Source organism: Orbicella franksi, chromosome 2 (genome assembly GCF_964199315.1).
Source record: "Orbicella franksi chromosome 2, jaOrbFran1.1, whole genome shotgun sequence".
Classification (NCBI taxonomy): domain Eukaryota; kingdom Metazoa; phylum Cnidaria; class Anthozoa; order Scleractinia; family Merulinidae; genus Orbicella; species Orbicella franksi.
In genome coordinates this window covers 10,498,582-10,520,343 of record NC_138146.1, presented here as the reverse complement: position 1 = coordinate 10,520,343, position 21,762 = coordinate 10,498,582, and the positions used below count along the sequence as shown (strand labels likewise).

Sequence of the window (21,762 nt, the reverse complement as noted above, 5' to 3'; positions counted from 1 at the left end):
AAGTTTTTTGGTTCTATTTCATTTTGTTCATGGGCTGTTAGCCCATGAAATTAATGACCTTGAATTTGGCCACTAAGTTCAGGTTTTTCAGGGAAAATTCATGAACTATGAAATGAATGGCTGCATAAACCAACCACGTTATCACAGTCTTTGATAGCCTGCAGAGCAGGCGAAATTTTTTCGAGCGAGCGCTCACATCGTAAAAAGTTTAGCCGCCATCTTGACTTTTTCATGCAGTGGAAGACTGGGGAGAGAAAGAAAGTTTTACCAAGGGGGTGAATGATAGGCAAGAGAAAGGATAGGGGAGGGGTGAAGCGAAGAAAATCTCGCCTGCCCGAGGTCATTGTTCTTTTAGGAAACTCCGTTTGCCCACGAATGGAGTTTCTGATTGGTGCGGCTTGACCCTGCCTGTCTGTCAATTGTCTGTCAGTCAGTTTCGTTTCGTTCGTGCGGGTAAGAAACATGGCAAACTCTGTCGAATGTGATGTTGTTAGTTTCAATTCCGTTCTCGAGGAATCTCTCAAGCGTTTATGTGAACTTGGAATGTCTCGCGAATTACGAACGGAGCAAAAAGACGCAATTTCCACACTGGTATCCGGAAAAGATCTGTTGGCAGTGCTACCCACTGGCTTTGGGAAAAGCTTAATATTTACGTAAAATGGGGTTGACTAGCCTACACGACTTCTACGGTTCGTGACATTTGCACATTTGCCGTTCTCTGTTCGGTCACTCGACCTTTCTTGTCGCTTCACTCGTGTTCAGGAAGGGCACTTCATGTTGTGTAATAATGAGGAATTTTAAGCGGAGTTGAGCCGTTAGATCGTGCTATGGCAAATTTTTATAAGTCATAGGTCTGCAGGGTTTGCGCTGTTATCTGCATGTCGACTCATTGAGTTTGACACCTCTGTAATTTGCCATGTGTTTATGCATTGTTTAGGCTCATTTCTATTGCAAGATATGCTTTTAAGTCTCCATGAATTTGCTTTTGAGGGACAAAATATGAAATTTACCGTGAACATGTTGCTTACTTGCATTCTATATTGTGACACTGGGCCCGGCTGTGACTAGAACTGTTCACAAGCACAGTAGGTAGATCCTTATCTTATTTGTTCTCGTACGATTTCCTTCGGAGACGCTGTAGCTTTACTTTGAGAAAGCTATACGTTTGTCTAGAGACATTCTTATGTTTCTTGCAGCTATCTGATCAAGCTTATGTTTCTCTTGCTCGATGTATAGGTTTATTCCTCCATTGGTTGTTCTGGCACCACATGATTCAAATGTAGCTGTTTACGCGCAAGTCCTGTTCACTGTTTTGCGTGTTTTATATGCCATTGTTTGGCTTAGTTCAGGCAAGACCATGGTTTCGATCCTCCATGTGGATCTCATCAGTTGCCGGTATTTCTAAAATACTCTGTACGTCTGAAGTCGCTAGCACAACACGTACCTCTGTGAGAATGCAAGACGTCCTGCGGCTTGGCACAAACCTCTCGTGGTGTGTACCCTTGTGAGACTTCCGGTGTCGAGAAAACCTCATTTTGATTGGTTACCCGCTCATTTCCGGAAATGTAGTGAAGCGCAACTAATCAGGAGGTGTTTCGCATTTTAACGGGCTTTTCGGGCAGGCGTCTTCTCATTTTTCCCCTCCCCCATCCCCCACCGTCTAACATGGTGGTCTAAAAAGGCGGTCGCAAGGTTGTAACGCTAACTTGCCCCAATAAGATGCCTGCACTGCAGGCTAAGTCTTTGAAAGTATCTCTTTCAAGAAATTTGTGAATCCTGCAAAGTAAGTTATGCTACTTCTTGATTGAAAATAAAGCCAAGAAGCTTGTGCAGGATCTATGGACCATGCAAATATACTCTTGGAGATTTGAAGGAAAGTATGCCATTTTTAACTTGTCAATTGGGATAGCAAGTTACAAGTAAATTGTGACCTTCCATGGGAAAACGTACTTTAACGCTTTTCCATTTAACGGTTCTAAGCATTTGTTAGTCGTTTGTCTACCGTTAAAACGGTTTAGAAAATTGTTAGAACCGTTAGAACGTCACTCTAGCCGTTTATAGCATTGGAAAAGTTGTTAAAAGCATTTTCGCCATCCGTTAAAAGCGTTAGTAAAAACCGTTCAAATTTTCCTTCAATGGTGTTAAAAGATCTTGAAAGCGTTCGAAAAGTCGTTCAATTGCAACGTTGACTGTTTAAGTTAAACGCTCAACTGGTGAAGTGTTGAATTAAATGTAAAACAATTGTGAGTAAGCTGTTTTTTATTCATGCAGTGTAGTTTATTAGTGCAGAGTGCACTATTGGGATGGTTTAGGGGGCTGCTGTTTGCTAAGGTACTAAGCGATAACACAATAAGGTGTAAACTTTAATGTTTGTTTAATTAAGTAATTTCAATTAATCAATTAGCTTTGCAGGAAGGGGACTGGGTGGGGTAACTATAGGTACCAGTGTGTATTATGCAAAACGCGACATGCTTACATTACTTTCTTAGATAACTTGACAGAAATATATGTATGGTTTTGCAAATGTCATACTATCCTATATAATGTTGCTATACACTTCATGTAAGCCACACATGTAAGCCACACATAAAGGTCTCAGAGATCCATCAGCATTTAGTTGACAAGAAAGCAAATGACATGTTGAGGAACTAGCTTAACCACACAAGTATTAAGCTAAAAGATCAGATTGAAGAAATGAATAAATTGGACAAAAAATATGACGACCTTGAGCAATATTCTGGGCGTACCTGAAGGCGCATACACATCAACCCACAAAGTTGTTATCGGTATTGGAGAAGCAATAAACGTCGATATCAAACCAGAAGAGATAGAAATATCACACAAACTCAAAAGAAAAACCACTAAACCTGTAATTGTCAAATTCGTGAACCACAAAGTAAAATCTCCTCTCCACAAAGCGAGAACCAAGCAGTTAAAAAAACGTGAAAACCTCTGACGTATTTCCAAGCTATGCTTTCGAGTCTCGAGAAGACCAGTGTATATTCTTCAACGAGAATCTTACGAATTATCGAAGAGAGCTTTTCTGGAAAGCAAACAAGATGAAGAAAGATAACATGATTACCAGCACTTGGACAATGGATGGAAAACTATTCGTAAAGACATCGCCAAGTGGAGCACCGGTAAGGATTTATAGTGTAGAGGACTTAGATGATCTTTAAACTGTATTCAAAGGACTGCTGAATAAAAGAAGGGACTATGGACTGGATTGCTGAGCGAAGAAACTCTCAAAATAGGTCTGTTTTTAGTGTAGAATGCACTATTGGGATGGTTTGGGGGGCTGCCTGTTGCTAAGGTACTAAGTCACTAAGTGCTAGGGTGTAAATGTTAATGTTTGTTTACATTAATTTCAATTAATTAATTAGCCTAGAGACAAGGAAATGGTGTGGGTGAGCTGGGAAAGGTACACGTGTACCCTAAGTGAAAAGTGTTCTGCTGTATCTATGTCAGTTAGGAGTAAACATCGCAAAGCTATATATTTGTTTCAAGTAACCCCTTGCTCTCCTTGTGGTACTATTCTCTTAAGAACAAAACCAATTTGCTCTAAATGCATATGCAAATTAGTTAACGTTCGTGTCTTCTATACATTAGGTGGAGGATACATTGCATACGGGATACCACACAAATGTTGAGTAGTTTTCCTTATGGTAGAACCCAACATGTAAGAGGCATGCATTCTAGCATCTTAAGTGTTATATACTATGTTTCCACACGGTTTTTTATGTCATGTAATGTCAAGTCCTAGGTAGCACCACTTGTCCCTTTTAAGTGCAAAAGTTAAATGTATCTTTTAGAATTACCCACAGATCAGTTCAGCAAATATCATCTGCTGTTTTCAAACTACAATAGCATGTTTGTCAGGGATTAAATAAAGAAGGGAAATGTGAAGTTTCTCATTAGCGCCTTATTTATTTCTTACCTTAACTGTGTCTGTAAGAGAGACCAAAAAGTTCCTGAGTTAGTGGCTTTAATATTCTGCAAATTGTAAATTTGTCACAAAAGAAACCAGGAAAGTGCTCAAATATTGCTGCAGACTCCGTGAAAGCACAATCGATATTGTTCTGTATTAATTTTGAATTGTTTTATTGTTAACAACAAAGGTGGCAACAGAAAAAGAAAGTGGTATTCCGTGACTATCTGATAATTAAATTAGTTCTTGTTCATCTGCGATAAGAAAATTTGCGTTTTGAGAAAAAACAGAATTGTTTCTCTTCCATTTCTTCGTCAGATATTTAACTTTCTTTCATTTATCCCCCAAAACAAGCTCATCTTCTGTGTGTTTTGGAGAAAACAAGAGTTTCATGTTACATACCTTTGCGAGGAAAACAAAAGTATCAACTTACAAAGTTGGCACGAAGAGCTAAATTGTCAGATTTGTTCAACATATTATTGAATTTAAAATGAACAAAAGTCATTGTAAAACACCAGAGTAAAATTTAAAAGCTGTCGCGACAAACAGTAATTGTATGTAATTTTCAGACCTTGAATGAAAATACAACCTTGAAACATACTCACTGCTAAGGGGAAAAGCCCTAGCAGACTACCAAGGTAGATTCAAACCGGAAGTGAACCAAGCAGGGGTGAGTACTTATGGGACTACCGTGCCTGAGCTACCAATTGCAGTCTGCAGTATTTGAGATTGTCTCACTAGTTTAAATTCATTATTGGTAATTTCTTTGTTTTGTTTTGGTGCTTACAATTGTAAATACGAGGGGGAATGCGAACCAAATTTTTTAAATTATCCTAAATGCATAAATTACACCTACACAAAATTAATGGTCGGTAATTTCATTGAATGTAAGAGGTCTCAGAGATACGGTTAAGAGAAGGAGCATTTTTACGTATTTGAAAGATCAGGAAGCCAATGTTTATTTTCTGCAAGAAACATTTTCCAAGGTAAGTGACGAAGCCGTTTGGAGAAATGATTGGGGAGGTGAAATTTACTTTTCTCATAGGACTTCTCAGAGCAAAGGTGTTTGTATCTTGATTAATTGAGCAGTAAAAGAAAAAGTGACCCCATCCAGTGACGCGGACAGTAGAATAATCTTAATCAATCTCACTAACAACGGTCTAAAATTGTCATTTTGTAATATGTATGCGCCCAACGACCACACACAACAAGTAAGTTTCATTCAACAACAAAATGAACAAATCGGAAATTACAACTCTTATAGTAGGAGGTGATTGGAATTGTACGCTATCTAAAAAAAGGCAAAAAAGGTGGTTCTCCTTGGAGGCCAACAGCTAGCATATAGGAATTTGATAAATATCACAATGGATACCCTTGACCTTGTTGACATACAAAGAACTCGTTATCTGAATGTCAACAAGTTCTCCCACAGGTGTAAAACGTTAGGTGTGAAATCAAGGATAGACTTCTTTTTAATATCCAAGCACTTGGCAAAATTTGTTAAAAAAGTGGACATCCAAACCTCAATAGCACCATATCACAATACGATATTATTATCATTGTCGTGGCCGAACGAGAATCCTTGAGGACCGGGTTTTTGGAAATTCAATAATTCTCTATTAGAGGACAAGGAATACACAACCAAAATTCCAGAATTATATCCTCAGCTTTGTGAAAAATATCATTATGTAAAAGACCAACAGCTGGTTTGGGAACTAATTAAAATGGAAATAAGAAGCACAACCATTTCGTTCTCTAAAGGAAAAGTACAGGCGATTCTTAAGCATGAAGTGGAGATCAAACAACAACTTGATGAGCTGGATAAAATAATCTGCAATAGCCAGAACCTTGATAACATTGACGGAAGTCTTAAACAATATGATGACCTCAAAAAGGAACTCCAACATCAATATGATAATAAAGGCAGAACTGCAATCTTCAGATGTAAATGCCACTGGGTAGAAGAGGGCGAAAAAGCCACAAAATCACCTCGTACAGGCCTGAAAAGATGGGAAAGAGATATTTCAATAGACACAGAGAACTGGACCAATTTTTTTTAATGGCTTCAAAAACATGCAAAGAAAATAAGTTGAAAGAATTTCAATTCAAATTTATTCATAGGATTGTCATTACAAAGAAAGAACTCTTCAGATATGGGATAAATACAGACAGTGACTGCATCAACTGTGGTGAGCCAGACTCCATAAATCACACCTTTGTCGACTGTGAATTTACAAAAACCTTCACATGCAAAGTTATTACACCTTTTGCTGTTCATTTACAGAAAATATCCATTCATTTGAGTCCAAATTTGTTTCATTATGGTCAATATACTCTCATTAACACCAACATGACCTTCATTTGTGCGTAAGGAACGTTCAAGAATAACACTTGCATATGTATTAACATTCAAAATCATCAAAAGATAGATGATACCTTCCTTTGACATTCATTGGCTGAAAATGTATTTTCATTTTTGTTGAAAAAACATTCGTTGTCATGAAAGGACAATCATGTACACTTTTGGACAATCCTTTTTCAACAAAAGACTTTCAATAACACAATTTGCATGAGCACTCACAATCAATTGCATTGTTATACAACCATATCCACGAAGGTGACAATCTTAAGTGCGGTGAGACAAACATTACAGCCATAATAACATTTATTTTTGGAAGAGATAATATCAAATTTGCTGAACAATAAATATTTATCCCTCAATTGCTTCACTATTGAGGCATCATGGCAAAATTAATATGTTTGCATGAAACGATACCATTGTCCATATTTAGGCCCTGATTATCCTTTCACTTTGTTCAAATGGGATTCTATTTCTTCGTGGCATTTGTGGGGAAATCTAACTGTCACTTTATCACATGTATACTGTAGTGCGCCCTCGGAGTTGTACGCAAAAGGTTCATAAGAGGCTGAATTTATATCTGCAAGGGGAGGATTGTGAAAATACAATTAAAAAAAGTTACATACGGTCCCTAGTTTTATAATCAAATTTTCGAGGAAAATTGGGTGCGATATCTCTGTTCAAAAGAATTATGCTAATGGCTATTGTTTTCTCTTAACGTTAGGTGAAAACATGGTAATGTCTGTCTCAACGTATAGTACTAAAGATTGTCACCTTCACAGACATGGTTGTATAACAATGCAGTTGATTGTCAGTGCTCATGCAAATTGTGTTATTGAAAGTCTTTTGTTGAAAAAGGATTGTCCAAAAGTGTAAAGGATTGTAGTTTTGTGACAACAAATTTTATTTGGATAAAAATGAAAATACATTTACAGCCAATGAATGTCAAGGGAAGATACTGTTTATCTTTTGATGATTTTGAATGTTAATACATATGCAAATGTTATTCTTGAACGTTCCTTACACACAAATGAATGTCATATTGGTGTTAAGGAGAGTACATTAACCATAATGAACCAAATTTGAACACAAATGAATGGATATTTTCTGTAAATGAACAGCAAAAGGTGTAATTGGTTTAAAACTCAGAATGGTTCCAACTTTAAACCAGATACAAAAGAAACACTTTTCGCCACCTTCAAACACTCAACATACATGGAGTTAGTAAGAAAATTCAATTACACCCTCCTTTTCATGAAATTCTATGTGTATGTAAGTAAACTAAATGACAGTTAACTTGTACTAACCAAATTTATTGTTAGAATACCAACTATAAATACAAAGTTGAAAATTTGTAAATTAACACCAAAAAAGTACTCATAACGTCACAATGCTCCTCACAAACTTTACAGACTAAATAACTTTTAATTGTATTAAATCAAGATTAGAAATCGTTCCTCCTCCCCCTTCCTTAGTTGTTTGTTTGCTTTTTTGTTTATTTTGTAAATTTAAGTTTTCCTTTCCTTTTATTTTTTTTCTTTCTCTTTTTTTTCTTTCTTGTTTTTTATCCTGTTTGATTTAATTGTAGCTAATGTGTGTTGTCAGAATTAATTAATTACTTAAAAAAAAAAAAAAGCAGAATATGAGTGGGCAAAAACTTGATAAGGCGTAATCTTAGCATTGTGTAAGTTTCATTGTGTAAGTTTCAATTTTGTTTGTTACTAAAATAAATGAAAATAATCCAACATGTATGTGAGGTAAATTGCGAATGATTTAATAGTTTCAGCCGGAACTAGGATTACATCAGCAGATCGAGGTGTAAGATGGTGTGATTATGAAATATACAGCCATGATTTCAAGGATTTCTGGGAAGCCACCAAAAATCTTGATCACATAACAGAACTATCTTCTGTGCTTTTTGGTGGCATTTCTTGTTCTTTCCTACCTTATTAAGAAAGACAAGGCATTGTTGTTAATCATTATATTCTTCCTTAGTTAACATGGCCACGGGGACTCCCACACAAAAGAAGTTTAGACATCTTTTGTCGTGGGGACTGATTGAAATGCAGTGGTTACAATATACTCAGTCCCTAAATCTCTAACAAATGAAATCTCGCAAAAATACCAAAACAGTATACATATGTGAAAAGTTGGAAAGTTATGTTTTCTAACTTGTCCCCAAAGATACATTTAGCCATCTTCACTATTGTATGGAGTCTCCTCCTGCTGGAAGGGTTTGCAATAAGCAAAATCACTCTGGCATGAACAGTAATTATGATATTTTTTTTTTGCTGATCATGAATACTTGCATAGGCTTATAATAATAATTTTATTATTCAATTTTAATGTGATTTGTTCTTTTTCTCGACTGAGATTGTGGACTACAGGAGCTGTTATTGGGTTCCATTAATTAATTTTGCTATGATTAAATTATACCAAGAATTATAAGTAAGTTAAGAGTAAGTTATATTATGTACATGTACTTTGTCTGCACAACACAACCAAATGCACTCGAAGGTTATCAGGCATAGGTACATTTGTCAGAAGAGCCCAGCATATCCAAGATATGTTTTGATTGACACATCAATTAAGATAATTTACGGCAAAATGGTAAACAATACATCAATATCCTACATGCACCAAACCGGACATGGGATTATAAGGCAATCATTTAAACAACAGATTGAAATAATTTATAAATTAGAGAACACTATTTGTACAACAGTATGGAACAAATCAACCTTATTGGACATTGCAAATGGCCAGGCTGTCTGTAGAATGTCACAAATTTCTCAACCCTTTCTTTCTACAAAAATGCTAATCCTGCAACTTTGCTTAAGACCCAGTTCTCCATTTCGTGTTGGCAAAATATCAATTTATGCCATGTCCAATGCAGATTATCACAAAATTGATTTAAAAGCTCAATAAATATCATTTTAAAGTCAAAAAGCCAATTATTTAAATAAACCATGAGTAAATTATCTCTAAGAAAAACTGATTAATTTAACAGGTACTTAAAAAAATTAGTTAATATATGTGTTTCTTAATAATGTAATACAGTGTATCTGTCACAATATTGCAGCTATGATATTACTACACACAGGATGGGTTGCAGAACTGAACCTCCAAGTCAGTTTATTCAATGAACTTGGTGCAGAATTTATAATCCCATCAAGTCGTCTGTAAATACAGAGAAACCAAACAAAGCATTACAATCTTAAGTAATGAATTATTGAACTCTTTTACATGTATGTGCAGTGTATGTGCCATTAATATTGGGGATCTCTTAGAAGCTGCATCCATGATAAATTTATTTGTTCCCGGGTGCATTTGTTTATAGAACTTTTCACAAATTAATATCTCTGTCATAACAGTGATCTCTGTGTTCTACAACAATTAGTACACAAGAAAAATACACTCAGTAAGATACTGTTTACAATAAAAATCAATGCCTATAAGCAATCATAAGGACCTTAAATTTATATTTCCTCAGAAATATCTCACCAGGCCATGGTTGCTTTGAAAATCTTTGATGTTTACATACAGGCTGCCCATGTGTAAACTGTTCATATATTGACTGACAGGAACAGGCATGTAATTCCTTTCTTTAATATACAGTGTACTCCATTGTTAGTTGTTTACTGAGAGTCAGTAGTGAATCAAATGCTACTGGTTGGTACTCCAACTTTCACAGTGGCAGGCTCTGCCCTGAGATGCAAAGCAAACTTATACAACTATTATGAACTTGGCGACTAATGCTTTCGAGAACAAATGCAATTTGCTTCAAACAAGAAACTGGAACACTGCAAGTTACAACAATGTGCACAGTCCCAATCAAAGGGCCATCCAGGCTGTTTGGTTATGCATATAACTGTACAACTGTATATGAGTTCAGCTTCCAAAGGAAAATCAGAGTTTGTCAGGATAAATACTGATGTTCTTGCTTACTGAATGTGCAGTTCCAGAAGATATTCACACTCAACACCCATTCAAGGCCAGTCTTAAGAAATTCCAAATTAAAGTATCAGGAAGAGAGAGCTCTAAAAGAGAAAAAACCTCCATGTGGGGTATGAATCTTTTCTTGACGAAAACAATGTCTGAGAAATCATTAATTACAAAATAATGTTTAAGAAACATCTTACCTTTCAGAAAATTTTGTAATCTAGACTGTCTGGCCAGTTCATATATTTGACAAGTTGACACTGGGCATGTTTGTAAATCGGTGCACTTCAACATCACATTACTATGTAGTGGCATTGGTCAACTAAAAACAGCATAATTTGGTTAATTAATATACAGTACATTATTAGGTTGAAATATTGGTGTAGATTGGTTGCACACCAACAGATACAGAAACTATTGGCACCTGAATCATAACAAGTGAAAAATCGTGCATGACACATTTACATGTACATGTAACAGCCCTCCACCTCAGAACCATCACAGATATGATATGATATTTTTAAACTCTCTGAAATTTCAGATTATTCAAGATTAACATCCACATGCATCATCTAGGGCAACCCTAAAACACTGAATCCGGAAACCCAACAGATTCTGGAATCCGGAATCCGGAATCCAGAACCAGAAACCAGAATCTGGAATCCAGATATTATGAATGATGATAGAAATTAAATTCACTTCAGCAATGTCTAATAAATAAATATGAGCAAAAATTATATTGTTATTTATTTTCTTGGCTTTATTTGAACCACAGACTGTAATTGCTAAAACATTATTCACTAGTTCTGAACAACCCTTAGCTACACATCTGGCCTGGTTGTTAAAAACTGGATAAAGCTATCCATTGGGTAAATCACTATCCAGTCAGGGTTAGTGATTTTTCGGCTGGTTACTCATAGCCTGCGAGCAGGCTCTAGTATCTGTCTCTAGTGTCTGAGCAGGCTAAATAGGTGTCTAGTGTTTTTCTGCATTGGCATGTGACCAAGTGCCTTCATGCGGCTTTACCGTTCATGCCCCCGGCCCAAACACGAGAGCCTGCTAACAGGCTAAGTTACCCATCTTTTGTTCAACCTGGCCCTGATGAGAGCCCGGTTCTTGTCTAGATCAAATTGCTCTGAGAAGACTGGTGAGCAGCATAATAAGAACAAGCTATTGCGGTGAGTTTCTGGCAGTCTTTTAGCATCTTTTAACAACATGTGGTCTGATCTGTTAGCAAGCAAGAAGCAGACAGAAGTAAGTGTGCAACATTTCTACAAATTGTTTTAATATGATGGCCGCCAAGAATATGAAATGCTGATTTGTCACAGTATCAGTGTGGAAATTGTGTTGATCTGGAATTGGTCTCGTATCTGTTGGAAAAATCAAATTTCATATTTAGACCAACCAAGTTAGCCTTTGGACTTCGAAAGTGGGGGGCGTGACTGTCAACGTACATGGGGCTGCCACTGACGGACATCCTGTTCTCTATGACATTTTCTATCTTGTTCAGTATCTACTAGGCATAAAGGATAAATTTATACCTCCGGTAAATTGAAGATCACTTATTAAACAAAATGGCAATCACCAGCAAGCTTATTTTAGACGCTCTCAGGGTGCTTGGAATAAATAAGACGCACTTTACTGAGATTGTCATAATCATAGCCCTCACTAGAAATAACGGTTGCATGATTTCAACAGATGGGGAATTTTTGTTTCAAAAAAGGTTAAGTTTGAGGTCCTTTTTACTTGGCAGCTTATTTTTTACAAGCGAAAAGCTAAGCAAAACAATTTTTGCATATTTGAAGAGCTTGTTTTCTTTGATTTGCAGATTCCAGTTTCTGGTTTCTGGATTCCGGTTTTTTGTTCCGGATTCCGGGTTCCAGGTTCCGGATTCCGGTTTACTGGGTTTTAGGGTTGCCCCATCTTTAACAGTGTGTTTGCTTCACGTTCAGTTTACACATGGCTGTTATCCAGCATAGGCAGACTTATTAAGTTTTCCTTCAAAAATATATTGCAACAACTATTGCATCTTTCATTACTTATTCTTATGACGAAATGACACAAAATCTAGGTACAAGAAGTCATAAGCATAAAACTAACTTACGTGGTAATGCTTACAGTTGCTCTTACTGTCTGCATATGCCATCCATAAACTGGTACTGCCTGGACAATACACTCACTATTTTTCTGATCACACCTTTTAAAACGTCACTGTTATATAACTTATCCTGAAAAAGCAATACATGAAATGTTATGCCTTTGGCATTCACCAAATACCTTTACAAGATGTACAATGTACACCTATATCAACATTCACAATTCTTTTTACTGTACAGAGAGAGACAGAGGATTACACGCCATTACAGCACTGAGCTACAAACAGCCAAACAAACTCTCACAACTTCAAAACACTCAACTGAATTTACTTACAGTGACTTTCCTTGCCATTTAAAGGTGAATAGAGATAAACTTGCATTGATTAATCGTCTATGGAAGTGACAATGACGATTACCGCTAATTCATTCACGAAAAATAGATCAACTTGACAGATTCCGCCTGCTGTGGCAGTCTGGATGAGAAAATTCCGCCCACTCCAGGAACCAATCAGATTGCAGGATTTGTTGAATTCCATCCGCTCACAAGCCAAGAAAAAGTTAAATAAATTTACAAAAGAAGGAGAAGTTCTTGCCCAGTCCAGTTCTCTGTAATAAAAATATCATTTACATACATTTATTATATATGGTTTGTGTTTAAAGCCGATATAATGCACACTCTGATTGGCCAATTCTAGTGCATTATTTACATTTACATGGTATACCTCAGTAAAATCATAAAACATCACATGCGACTAAAATAAAAAATAAAAATAAATGCCTAATTCATCATAATTTAAAATACTTAACACTAAAACGAATCTAATTCTTTACTTGAAAGTTATTCTCCCATAATGCCCATGGGCCAATTACAGGCATGCTAAAAAGTCCTAACACAAAGTAAAAGGAAATTAGGAAAACTATTGCTTTTTTCCAGAAAATTGTAGCAACTGAAGACAATGATTGAACACTCTGAGAGTGCATTCTATCACCCTGACGAGATAGAATTTAAGGAGAATAGAGAATGTACAAAGTTATATAACAAACGAATTGGTACAAGACAGGACAAAGGAAACTACAGCCAGGAAGAAACTGAAACTTTCTTCGATGAGCAAAAAAGTATGCACACACAACAAAGAAAACAGTCAGTGACATTCGGTTGATAAGTTAGTTAATAAAAAAAATTAGTGTGAAGAAGAGAGCAGAGAGAGAGGGAGTGGAGAGAGGAGAGCACTCTCACCAACTAAATTGTGTATATACGTATGTAAAAGTTACTTTTATTACCGAGAAATGGTCAGGGCAAGAACTTCTTCTATTACACTGTTCAATTTACCGAGTAGAGGTCTTCGCATTTTTTTTTTTAATGAGTATTATCTCACTTTTTAGGAACATTTCCATATTAAGTGTAAATACCGCATTGGGGAATAACCTCTCACTAAGAAAATAAGGTCCATTTAGCCCCAACCAAAAGCAATGGCACAAATAAAATGAAATACATGTAGCGAATCAAAATCAAAGTAGAGCTTTATTTGCAGACAGGATTTCCATGCATAATCGTCTACTCAACATTTGGACTATATAAGCATTTCACCAAACCGAACTAATTGGACAGACAACAAAATAAAACGAGGAAATCTACATTATAAACACAAGATGCATATCACTACATCTGAGTATCAACAGCAAATCCCTTCTCAATGAAAGGTGATGGAATAAAAGAAAGGATAAAGAAAATTCATTTAAGCTTGCAGTGTTAAAGTTAAATAATTATTCATATTACTGACAGTCTGTATTTTTGCCGACAGCTTAAATAATTTAGCTTTGCAGTCATTTTATTAGTGGTAGCTTTATCAGTCTTCAACCAAATTAACCAGGAATTCACCCATGCTTTTCGCCAAACCGAATAAATTGAACTAACAAAACAAGGAAATCTCCATACTTTGCAATCACAATATGCAAATATTCACATAGGAACAAAAGTAAATTTAGCAAATCCTGTTTGCTTCGGCTTAAAATGTTTTGTAGACCTCACGAGTCTTGGTTTTCAACAACAGAGGAAGAAATTTTAGCAGTCTACGAAGCGGCTGTGCCAACTAACTCAGAGAAAACTTTAAAACTTGCCCGGCGGTGTTTACAAAAATGGTTTTGGTTAAGCTTATTTTTAGACGTGAGGTTATAGGCTCAAGTTGACGACAAAAATCGACAGAAAACTTAATTGTTTACAACTTACAGCAACCTCCACAAAGCGACTCACATGTTATTGTTTAGAGATGAGCGAAATTAAAACGATGCAATTTTTTAAATCTCTTACAGCATGGCTTCAAATAAGAAAGACTTTATAACGGATTCCAATTGAAAATAAGCTTATATCGCCGAGGCAACTTGTTAATTTTCATCGCAAATGCCACAACAAAAGTCACTTACCGCAAGTTGACAATTCAGTTCGGCCAGAGTAAATCTTCCAGGCAGAAACTTGCAGCAAAAGTTGTGAAGACTGAACTGAAGTAATATTTTCGATAGATCAATGAATCAACCACTTTCTTCCGCTGCGTTTACTGTTCGGTAATTTCTGTAAACAATCAGGCAAGTTTGATTTCTGTTGTTCATCACCCGGACCAAATCATGTGACTTTTGAATTTTCTTGCACGGCTGCACAGCATCACTTCGCGGGAATTTTAAACTTGGGAGTTCTACAGTCTTCTGAGTCAATTTGTCGGGTACTTTCGCCTCCTTTCTATAGCCCTCATTAGCTTTGCTTAACGGCATTGTTCGGTATTATTTCCCCTCCTTTCTCTAGCCCTTGACTCGCTATAATTCACGGCATTGTTCAGTACTGTTTCGCCTCCTTCTCCAGCGCTGGCCTGCTCTTTTTCACGATCTTCTTTGCTACTTCTTTGCCTGTTAATTCTTGCTTTCTGTTTTTTGCTTCAGTGCAACCCTATCAACCTCGGCTATCGTTTTTCTTTAAAAATCCCGCTAAGAAAAATGGCATTCTTCTGCTACAAATCAAGGGTGCATGTCTCTGTCAACCTATTAGCTGGAGTATGGCCGCCATGTTGCGCGACTCCGTTGTCGTCGTCGCCGTCGTGCGTATGCGCCCACGAGCAATACTGCTAGCCATAACCATGAGCAAAATCCTTCGTGGGCTTCCTTTTCTTCCCTATATGGGTATGGAGCTCCGCTTGGCAGCCCTTTGGGTTGCCGGAGCTCCGCTACAAGATTATAATTATAAATAAATAAATAAACAGTACAGTACATACAGTAGTGGGACACCCAAAATAACTAAAAAACTAAACTAGTTGGGTGACCGTAATTATAATAATTAAAAATGTGAGAGTCAGGAAAGAGGCACAACAAATACATTGGTACACATAAATATCATAAACTTGGTACAAGAGTGAATATACAAAACAAAACAAAATAAATAGATATAAACCATCAAAATATCAGTAAAGATTAATAGAGACTAATGAAATATGAAGTTAGTTCTTTTTTAAATTGACTAGAGGTACAACACTTGAATCTTTCATCGAGTTCATTCCATAATTTAGTTCCATTAAATCGAATATTAAATTTGCCATAATTTGTTCGAAGTTTTGGAAGATAGAAAGTAGATCTAGATGCAAAGCGAGTATTTACATTATGTTTACAAGATGTTTTGACAAAAAAGGAATCAAAGATCTTTGGTAGTTTGCCAGAATTAAGCTGGTGCATAAAAAAGAGAGTTTGAAGCTTAATATAATCTTGAAGTTTAAGAAGGTTAAGCTTAGCAAACAAAGGACTTGTATGTGCATCAAAATTTGAGAAAGCAATTAAACGGATTTCCTTCCTTTGTATTATTTGAAGTGGCTTAATAATTATTATGATCATAAGTGTTGCCCCAAACTATACAGCCATAGGAGAGAAAAGGAAGAATAATGGTATGGTATAATTGAACTAGTTTTTTTGTATTAACAAAATGTGTAATCTTAGATAAGACACTAATACCCCTAGATATTTTTTTGAAATTTGTTGAATTTGTTCTTTCCAATTGAGATGACAGTCTATGAGAATGCCAAGGTACTTAACACTCTTTTGTTGATTAATTGGCTTACCATCTATTTCAATGTTCAAGGGATTGTTTATCATTTTTTGATGAGGATGAAATAAAAACAAGCAAGAACTCCATTTAAATTTGCAATTTGAACATACACACATATAAGAGGGGTTCTGTTAGCGGCTTGGGTTCTGTTACACTATCTTGGCTCGCCATTTTGGAAGCCTTGCTGGCAAGCCAAGCTAGAGTGACAGAACCCAAGGTCAAGCTGATAACAGAACCCTCCTTATATATATGTGAATCTCGGCCAATGCTCAGCTAACATACATACATACATACATACATACATATATTTTTGATGAGGCAGGTCTGCGTCTGGCAACCCAGAGGGCTGGTGTGGACCTGCCATAAAATATATACCTAAAAACTAAAATCTAAAATTATTAAAAATACATCCTTAGGATTCAAAAGCTACTAAAAGATCATTTAAAATGACTTAAAATTTACATTTCTATTAAAATTAAGAATAAAAAAGAGTGTTTTAAAAATATAAAAATGCACTATTCTTAGATTTAATAAGGCACGCCTCTTTCTCGAAATGTATTTGGTCTAATGTTTTTGAGGCTAGTTTAAGTTTTTCTTTAAAAAGCTGAAGAGAAGTAACGTTTCTTATTAATTTTGGGATGGAATTCCACACTATAGGGCCTCTATACCTTATGCTATTTCTTCCGAGTTCACTATGATAACGTGCTAGCAAGAAGTCATTCGAGCGCCTTAATTTGTAACTAGTCTCATTTGTGCGAGTTCCAAGTAGGGCCATAAGCTGCTCCGGTAGAATATCATTATGCACCTGATACATTATCGTTGCGAGCCTCCGCTTGTAGCTGTAACTCAATGGCTTCCATTTAGCCCTTTTAAGGGCGTCACAATCAGGAGTTCCACTAGGGAGTTTATGGATTAGTTTTGCAGCTTTTATGTGTAAATGCTCTAGGTCATTAAATGAAGACAATGAACAGGATCCCCATATGGCAATGCAGTAGGTTATGCTTGGAACAATGCCTTTGTAATAGATTTCTTCAAGAACACAGGTAGGCAGTCCTTTCATAGACTTAGGAATTTTAGTTTTCCTCCAAATTTGGAGTGGAGCATTTTAATTTAAGGTTTCCAGTTCAAGTTGTGGTCGATTACAACACCCAAGCAGGTAGATTTGGAGGTGAAATATATGTATGAGTTGCCAAATATCAGTGGTCTCATAGGGCTGACAAATGCGTGTTTGCAGATTAGCATTGCTTCCGTCTTGCCAGTGTGAACAGTCAAGCGAGTTTGGTCGCACCAGCTTTTAAAATCAATTAATATTCGGTTTAACGCATCCACTATTTCTTCAACCTCCTTCCCAATGTAATACACGGTGGTGTCGTCGGCAAACATATGAATAAATCCGGTTGCGGACGAGTTGGGTAAATCATTTGCCTAAATTGCAAAAAGTCTAGGACCTAGGAGGGAACCTTGAGGGACCCCAATATTGACTGGCCCAGATCTTACTCCATTTACAGTGGCAAATTGGCATCTATTTGAGAGGTAACTTACGATCCACTCGTAGAAACCACCTGATATTCCTGCAGCTGATAATTTGAGTTAAAGGATGTTGTGGTCGACGGTGTCAAAAGCTTTTTTGAAATCAATAAATAGTACTCCGACTTTGTGGCCAGTATCAATTGCCTTTTTCCATGTTTCAGTGAGATAGACGAGTAATGATTCAGTGGAGATTCCTTTCTTGAACCCCCATTGGTTTGAGTTAACAAGGCTATACATCTCGAGATGATTGTCTAGAGAGTGGCAAACAATACTCTAAGATTTTGCTGCTTAAATTTAGCATCGTCAGAGGTCTATAGTTCGCACAATCTGACTTGGACCCCTTCTTGAAAACTGGGATTACTTCTCCAATTTTCCAGTTACTCGGGTGGAGGCCGCGTTGAATACTGTTCTTAAATATACTGAAGAGACCTTCAAAGAGGGTGTCGCCTGCCTCCGCCATTTCATGTGACGTAATTTTGTCAGGACCCCCTGTTTTTTGTTTTGTCCAAGATAGTTTCAGCTTAACTTGTTTTTCGGACAGGCCAATTTGGTTTATGATGGGTGTTATACGAGAAATGGTTTCGAATGGCTGAGCAGTCATGGCATCGTGGTCAAACTTTTCAGCAAGCTGAGTTCCAATGCTTGCAAAGTAATCATTCATAGCTTCGGCCTTGTTGAAATCGTTTGTTAAGATGTTACTATCTCTGTCATAGACTGGTGGAATTGGTTTTCTTGTGCCGATGCCTTGTGCATTCTTTACCACTTGCCAGAATTTCTTGCTATTGTCGGTGTCAGCAAATTGTTCCCTCCAGTATGAAATTTTCGCATTATGGATCAATTTCTTTACACGGTTCCTAGCGGCTTTATACGAGCTCCAGGTTGTTGGATCTTTGTTAACTTTAAAGAGCTTTAGCAGCCGGTAACAGTTGTTTTTTTCTTTCTTTATCTTGTTAGTTATCCACGGCAATTTGTTTTCTCTCTTTCTGACTTTCCTGGTTGAGATGTGGTTAGACACGATTTCCTGGTAGATGTGTTGCCATGCCCATACTTGATCCTCTAGGTCATCAAAAATCTCGCATACACTCCAAGGGGCACATTCGATGTCGTTTTTAAATTTTTGCTGGCCGAATTTCTTGTAGTTGTTTACGGTTTTCATTACCAATGGATTTTTCTTCTTTCTCATTCGCAAATTTGCATAGACAAAACTGTGATCAGATATTCCCAGGTGGGCGACTCCAGCTGTTGTGATGCTCCCCGCATGGCTAACAATTATCAGGTCGATTAATGTTTGTGCTTTGTCAGATATTCTGGTCGGTTCTCTTATGACACATTTTAAGCCATAAGTGTTTAATATGCGTGTTAGGCGCCTACCAAGGTGAGATTCAACACCTTCTTGCCTTTTTAGAGACAAATCAGAATTTAAATCGCCCATGATTACTATGTTTTTTCGCGTAGACCAAACCTCCTCTAACATGACATTAAACGTATTGTAGAAGGAGAGATCAAGCGGTGGTCTGTACACACAAGCAAATAGCCATGATTGCAATTGGCTTCATACATGTATCCAAACACCTTCGATGGTATGAGGGACTTGCATTCTAACCTCTTCGTAGGCTGACAAATAATCTCTGTAGTACATTAAAACACCACCGCCATTTCTATCGCGATCTTTCCGGATTGTGAAGTAACCCTCAATTCCGATTTCGTTATCAGTAATGTCATTCGCCAACTTGGTCTCAGTTACAGCTAGAATATCCAGGCTAGCGTTTAGCAATAGTATGCGAATCTCGGGTAGTTTTCCCTTTAGGCCGTTAACATTGATGTGGCCTATTTTCAGACCAGGATGATCTGAGAGGCAGTTGTTGATCGATGAGAATACATCGGAAGGTTGGGATTCGGGGCTGCTGACACTGAAAGCCGTAGTTTGCCAAGTACACTGTCGACAAATCCAGCTAATTGTGTTCTCTTTGATGCGAATAAAATCACTTGGTTTAACATTTCCACACTTCATATGGTAAACGCACCCACAGTTCGAACACGTTAGCGATCGGTGATTTATTGCTATCGTTCTTAAGTATTTCTGGCAGCTCGGTTTTGGTAAGGGTCCAGGGTTTGGACAAATGTCTCCACTGATAATTAATCTACTTAGTTGGAATGTAGAATCGGTGTTGGGATAGCGGCTGACCCGGAGACCAAAGTATCTCTTTACTTTAAGTCGCATGAAATCAACATGGCCTCCGCTCGTTAGAGTAAACTTACTTAGCAGTGGGTTGTTTCGTGTTGGTTCTTGTCCTGGAGCTCCTGATATGATCACATTGCGATGACCAGGTACATTTGGGACACGAAGATCTCTTCTGAGATTAAAAATACTCGAGAAGAGCGACAGAGAAACTAAAAGAACCATGGATAGTTTCAAGGCACGTCTGCCCGCCATTATGCCACTCCATATATATATATGGATATATATCTCAGCTGATGCAAACAAAAGGAAGTCATATGAATGCTGGCTGGCAAGACTTCTGAGATGGTGAAACTGCACAACGGAGAAAGATATGTTTTACAATGGGTAACAGAGTTATTTTAAGGTCGGCACACACAAGGGGACTAGTCCCTGCGACTAGTCCCTGCGACTAGTCCCCTGAAGAGTTAACATGAAGGGACTGGTCGCAGGGACTTGTCCCACAAGCAGTTCACATGAAGAGTTTTGAGGAACAAGCAGGGTTCTCTCGAAAATTTGAAGTAGAGGGAGAATAACTTTGAGAAGTTGGCGGACAATGCCGATAAAAAGACGTGGAGTGGTTTTATCAGAGCCACTTGCAGGGGGGTGGGGCGACTGCGACCTTTTATTGGGGGGTGTGGGAGCCTCCCTGGAAAATTTGGGTTCTAAAAAGTGCATTTCAGTATATTTTAAGCAATCATGGTTTTATTCTTTTCTCAAAGAAAAGCAATTTCACCGAGAAAAACATACACATAATGCAATGTGTTAGTTGAACAGGTTAATCATCATCTGTATCAAATTGGAAAAAAATATCAAAAATTAAACGTCAAAAACGTTCTCATTTTGTGGTCAATCACGCATGTAAAAACAGATAAGAAAGCCAAACAAGAAAAGAGTTTTGCTGGCATTGAAGGCACTAGATTGAGGTTTGACATTTATTTTGTTAAAAGACAAGTTTTGAGTGGCTTTAACACAGTGCTAGGGGTGGAATTCATTGAATGTGATGAAGCTTGTGATTGGTAACCGTTGCAAGCACAAGCCTGTAATACTTGGTGAAGTTTCCTGCAGATTTAAGCTCAGAATTTTTTCTGACTAAGCATGCAGACCATCATCAACGTTTTGAATCTTTGCGGTAGTTTGGGTTTTTTGTTCATGATTTCAAAAGTGATAAAATTAATACAATCAAACTTAAACCTGGCATATTTTGCAAATGTTTCGCTTTATAACGAAGCCTTGAAATAGTGCATGTATTTATTCATACTTCCCTGCTCAATAAGCTCGCCTGTTTTATGTCTCACTGTCAATATTTACACAAACATCTTACACCTGCCGAGTTTAAAGATTGTGTAAAATCTTGCAAAGTTTGTTTCTTTTGTTGAAAGAAATCTTTGCAGTTATCTGTTCTCGAAAATCCTTCATGTGCGAGCCAAGCACTAGGTTCCATGTCATTGTGTTTAAAGAACTAATTAAATTACGCGTACATTTACTGGAGATAAAAGAACTAATTTTAATTATATTTTTGAAAGAAAACAACTTATGACCTTTGTTTGTGCCATCTCTATTTTTTTCAATTTATCTCAGGTACTGAACAGCGATTGCTGGGTTTTTCGT

The 21,762-nt window shown here is 37.1% G+C and overlaps 2 protein-coding genes and 1 long non-coding RNA gene across 6 annotated transcripts in view; 1 reads left to right on the top strand and 2 right to left on the bottom strand.

The window, feature by feature from the left end:
• The window catches only part of LOC145479998 (allantoicase-like), a 192,597-nt gene that overhangs the window by 77,881 nt on the left and 92,954 nt on the right, over nucleotides 1-21,762 (top strand). The window lies entirely within an intron of this gene.
• LOC145480059 (uncharacterized) lies at nucleotides 6-15,791 on the bottom strand. Its single transcript, XR_014048504.1, has 3 exons — nucleotides 14,747-15,791; nucleotides 5,308-12,457; nucleotides 6-5,185 (listed from the first exon to the last, which is right to left on the bottom strand). It is a non-coding gene; the product is annotated as an uncharacterized LOC145480059 (long non-coding RNA).
• Nucleotides 19,478-21,351, bottom strand: LOC145480013 (uncharacterized). Its single transcript, XM_081458508.1, has one exon. It carries the CDS (start codon nucleotides 20,365-20,367, stop codon nucleotides 19,486-19,488), a length of 882 nt encoding a protein of 293 aa, XP_081314634.1. The 5' UTR covers nucleotides 20,368-21,351; the 3' UTR covers nucleotides 19,478-19,485.

Coding starts and splice junctions, on each gene's coding strand:
- LOC145480013 (XM_081458508.1), bottom strand. CDS start 20,367: ATGGCGGGCAGACGTGCCTTGAAACTATCCATGGTTCTTTTAGTTTCT.